General features: G+C 54.4%; 1 protein-coding gene across 1 annotated transcript; it reads right to left on the minus strand.

Moving 5' to 3' along the window:
• Positions 1-590: 590 nt before the first annotated feature.
• On the minus strand, positions 591-2,971 carry LRRC26 (leucine rich repeat containing 26). The gene is made up of 2 exons (XM_026686529.2): positions 1,711-2,971; positions 591-1,165 (listed from the first exon to the last, which is right to left on the minus strand). The coding sequence occupies exons 1-2, from the start codon at positions 2,423-2,425 to the stop codon at positions 891-893; spliced, it is 990 nt and encodes a 329-aa protein (XP_026542314.1). The 5' UTR covers positions 2,426-2,971; the 3' UTR covers positions 591-890.
• Positions 2,972-4,313: the final 1,342 nt, after the last annotated feature.

The raw sequence follows: 4,313 nt of genomic DNA on the forward strand, positions 1-4,313 counted from the left end.
AATGCAGGCTCTGTCCTCTGCAGAGGCTGCATCTCAGCTGCTTCCTGGCTGCCACTGACTAAATCGGGGACCTCTGGCTGTGCCAGACCTGGGAAGCTGACAAGTGCTGTATAGAGAGTAAGGGGCCCAGAGCCCAGCGAAGAGGCTTCCGGGGCACTGAGAGGCCATGGCACTCTTGGCATTGGCAGCCCCCGTTTTATCTCGTCTCCCTTTCTGTGGAAAACCTGTGAAGTCCACCAAGCCGCGGCACAGAAGGGGCTATTGTTGCTCCAAGAAACGGGAGGAGGGCGCCGTGCTTTTCAGGAAACACCAATGCCACCTGCAGCCGAGTTACATGGGAAGGATGCTCCAGCCTCTGCCTGACCCCCGTGCCCACCTCAGCGGGGGAAGAGGCATTTCCTCCCTCGTACCACCGAATACGGACCGCTCTTACACCAGGGTTCCCAAGTATGGCTCTTTGGATAGGGATAGGGATGTGCAAGCCCAAATCAAGGACCCAGCCACGGGCTGGGAGAGGAATTGGGATTTTAGGCACAAAGTATTTGAAACAGAAACAATTTCAAAAACTATTATATAAATAGCAATAGCACTTGGACTTATATACCGCTTTATAGTGCTTTCCAGCTCTCTCTAAGCAGTTTACAAAGTCAGCCTCTTGCCCCCAACAATTTAGGTCCTCGTTTTACCCACTTCGGAAGGATGGATGGCTGAGTCAACTTTGAGCCTGGTGGTATTTGAACTGCCAAATTGTAGGCAGCCGGCAGTCAGCAGAAGCAGCCTGCAGTACTGCACTCTCACCACTGCGCCACAGGGGCTCCTGATGCTGCAGTTCTGCTGGCAGAGACACAGGGAAGAGTGCCAAAGGACCGTTGTTTGGGAGCGAAACCCGCTTACTGCGGGGGGGTCCCTGCGCGCCTCACCCGAGCCAGTGGCCGAATGCCTGAGCCCATCCTCCTCAGTTTCAGGTGCGCCACTGCCACCGAGCCCAGTAGGATGCCGACACAAATGCTGGCCAGGAAAGTTGATGGCCCGATCAGGAGGAAGAAGGCATAGCCGGGGAGATGCATCCGGGGCGGCTGGCAACGTGCAAAAGATGTGTTTCCAAGGGCTGAGATGGGATACTGGGTGAGGGATGCTCGGCGTTTGCAAGTCAACGAATTCGCCTCTGGAAGAAAGAGCAGCAGAGAGCCAGTAGTGGCAAGGCCATCTTGGTTGAGGAGCCCCACTCACCCCACGCACCTCGTCTGGCTGCTTCTTTTCACTTCTATCTTCTGCTTTTGGCTGCACGCAAGGAAAACAGCAAAAGTCTTTCTTTCTCTCCCCCAAACTCCGCCAGAAATGAGTCTTTGGGACCCTGCAAGGCCTCCTGCTCCCAGAGGCTGTGTCGGCAAAGACTCGTTTCTGGCGGAGTTTGGGGGAGAGAAAGACTTCTGCTGCTTCTGCTGCTTTCCTTGCATGAAGCCAAAAGTCTCTCTCTCTCTCTCTCCCCCTGAGAAAGGAGCTGGAGACGGTATCCCGTGATCCCAAATAAAGAATGATCGATCGGCAGGAAAACGGGGTGGGGAATTTTCCTGCAGACTTTTTTTGGGATTTTCCCAGGGTTTCTGGTCCGCGGGATTTAAAATTGTGAGTTTGGTGGTCCGAGGTCCAAAAGGTTGGCGACCCCTGGCCTAGAGGGGCTCAGACACCGAGTACTAGCTGGCTGCTTACCTGGAACTTTGTCCCCGTTCTTCGCCAGCCACAGGAAGAGGGACCAGAGGCCACAGGAGCAAATCCAGGGATTGCCTTCAAGGGTCAGGTAAGACAAGGAAGGAAGGCTTTCGAAGAAGCCAGCCGGGAGGTCGCTCAATGCATTGCGGTGGACAAAGAGGGCCCTGAGACGGGGGAGGGCCCGGGGGAGTTCTGGCCCCAGCCTCAGGAGCCTGTTGTGCCCCAGCATCAGCGTCCTCAGGGTTGGCACTGGGAGGAAAGTGTCTGGGTGCAGGAGGCTGAGGGAGTTGTTGCTCAGGTCCAGGTCCTGCAGCTCATGGAGGCCCACCAGGGCCAGGCGGTGAACGCTGGTCAGGATGTTGTTGCGAAGGCTCAAGCGGCGCAAGACTTTCTGGGCCGCAAAGCTGCCGTTCTGGAGGGTGGCGATGAGGTTGTGTTCCAGCAGGAGGGCGGTGGCGTTTGTAGGCAACTGGAGAGGTACCAAACGCAGGCCCCGGTCCACACAGTTTACTTTCCCCAGGGAGCAGCTGCAAACATCTGGACAGCCAGAAGTAGGAAAGTGTGGCAAGAAGAGGAAGATGGTGAGGGCTGTGAGGGCTCTTTGCCTTCGGCCACCAGGGCAGCGGCGATGATCGGTGGCTGCCAAGTGCAAAGCCCAGGCCCTGGTGCTTGAAGCCATGGGTCTCTCGGGCCCACCCCTGGAGAGGCTCCACATCTGTTCCTCAGCTCCACCGCTTCGAGCAATGGGAGGGTCAGGAACCGGTGAAGGTCTGCCGCCGAGCTTCCTCACTCAACACCTTTTGCTCCCAAAAGTTTTGCACGCTTTCCTGTGTTTGGAGCAACTTTTAGCAGAACCTCTTGGGTGTGTAGTTGATTCTGAGTCAAGCTTCTGCCCTTCCTTAGCAAATATTTTGACAGGCAGCCGTGCCAAGGAACAAAGCAGCCACTTCCTCCTGGGCCCGGCTGTCCTGGCCTAAGGAACCACCTGATGCCTGCCCCTCCTGGTCTGGCTACGTTCTGTACACAGACGGGTCTTGGCCTGTGCCAGGAAAGTTACTTACCGGCGGGTTTGCGCTTCCCCGTCTCCTGCCAAGGAGCATCTCTGACATGCAAAATCTGCAAGGCTCCCCCAGGTGGAACGGGCAGTGCTGAGCTCAAGAAAAGCTCCTCACCCAAAAGTACCACAAGCTGACAGGGTCGGCCATTCTGAGAAGTGACTAGCAAGAGCCGCTGGGTTTGGTCTGAGGGGAAATCTCTCTGTAGCAGCCAGGGTGACGCAACTGGAGATTACTGGTGACATCTAACAAGGAAGCCATTGTTAAAAAGCTGGTGGAAGGCGGGAATGCTGGGTTCACTCCAGCAAGGAGCCTCTGTGGCGCAGTGGTTAGAGTGCAGTACTGCAAGCTGCTACTGCTACAGCCAGCTGCCTACAATTTGGCAGTTCAAATCCCACCAGGCTCAAGGTTGACTCAGACTTCCATCCTTCCGAGGTGGGTAAAATGAGGACCCAAATTGTTGGGGGCAAGAGGCTGACTCTGTAAACCAGAGGTCTCCAACCTTGGCAACTTTAAAACCTGTGGACTTCAACTCCCAGAATTCTCCAGCCAGCATAGCTGGGAGTTGAAATCCACAAGTCTTAAAGTTGTCAAGGTTGGAGACCTCTGCTGTAAACCACTTAGAGAGGGCTGGAAAGCTCTGTGAAGTGGTACATAAGTCTAAGAGGGTTTGCTATCATCTATCTATCTATCTATCTATCTATCTATCTATCTATCTATCTATCTATCTATCTATCATCTATCTATCTATCTATCTATCTATCTATCTATCTATCTATCTATCTATCATCTATCTGCCGTGGTGGCACAGTGGTGAGAATGCAGAACTGCAGGCTGACTCTGCCAACTGCCAGGAGTTCGATGCTGATGGGCTCAAAGTTGACTCGGCCTTCCCTCCTTCCGAGGTGGGTAAAATGAGGACCCAGATTGTTGGGGGCAAGAGGCTGACTCTGTAAAGCGCTTAGAGAGGGCTGTAAAGCACTGTGAAGCGGTATAGAAGTCTAAGTGCTATTGCTATTTTTCTTAGAAGGAAACGCCAGCAAGCAGCCATCTCCGGGAAGTTTCTCCCAAATTGCCTTTGCCAGCCTTAAGGATACGGGCACTCTGGCAAGATGCCCGTCTTCCCAGAGAGAAGCACAGGAGCGCCTGGCCACCTGCCTTCCCTCTCACAGGTGGGCAGGTGAGTGGACCCCAATGCTGGCCCAGCTGTCAATCTTACTCCCCCTCTGCTCCCCCTTTCAGAGAAGGCTGAGAATCGCCATGCATTCGTTTTGCTAAGGTTTTTTGACTTATTAGTGAAAACGAAGGAAAATACAAAATTCCCAAGGGATCCCTGGGGGTGGGGGGTAGATTGGTGTGGGGAATCTGGGGCAGAGCGCAGAAAACCCCCCAGCCCACACGCCACCCAGGGCCTGGGCTCCAAACTTCAAAACCACTTGTAGAAATGACGGAACTCCTTACAGCGTAGAGACCACCCCGTGCTCGACCAAGTGGCCCCTGGGTTTTTGGGCAGGAGTCTCACAAAATAGAAGGACCACGGAAACACCG

This window comes from Notechis scutatus, chromosome 15 (genome assembly GCF_049901735.1).
Source record: "Notechis scutatus isolate UNSWTSFEM ecotype Mainland chromosome 15, rNotScu1.2, whole genome shotgun sequence".
Classification (NCBI taxonomy): Eukaryota; Metazoa; Chordata; class Lepidosauria; order Squamata; family Elapidae; genus Notechis; species Notechis scutatus.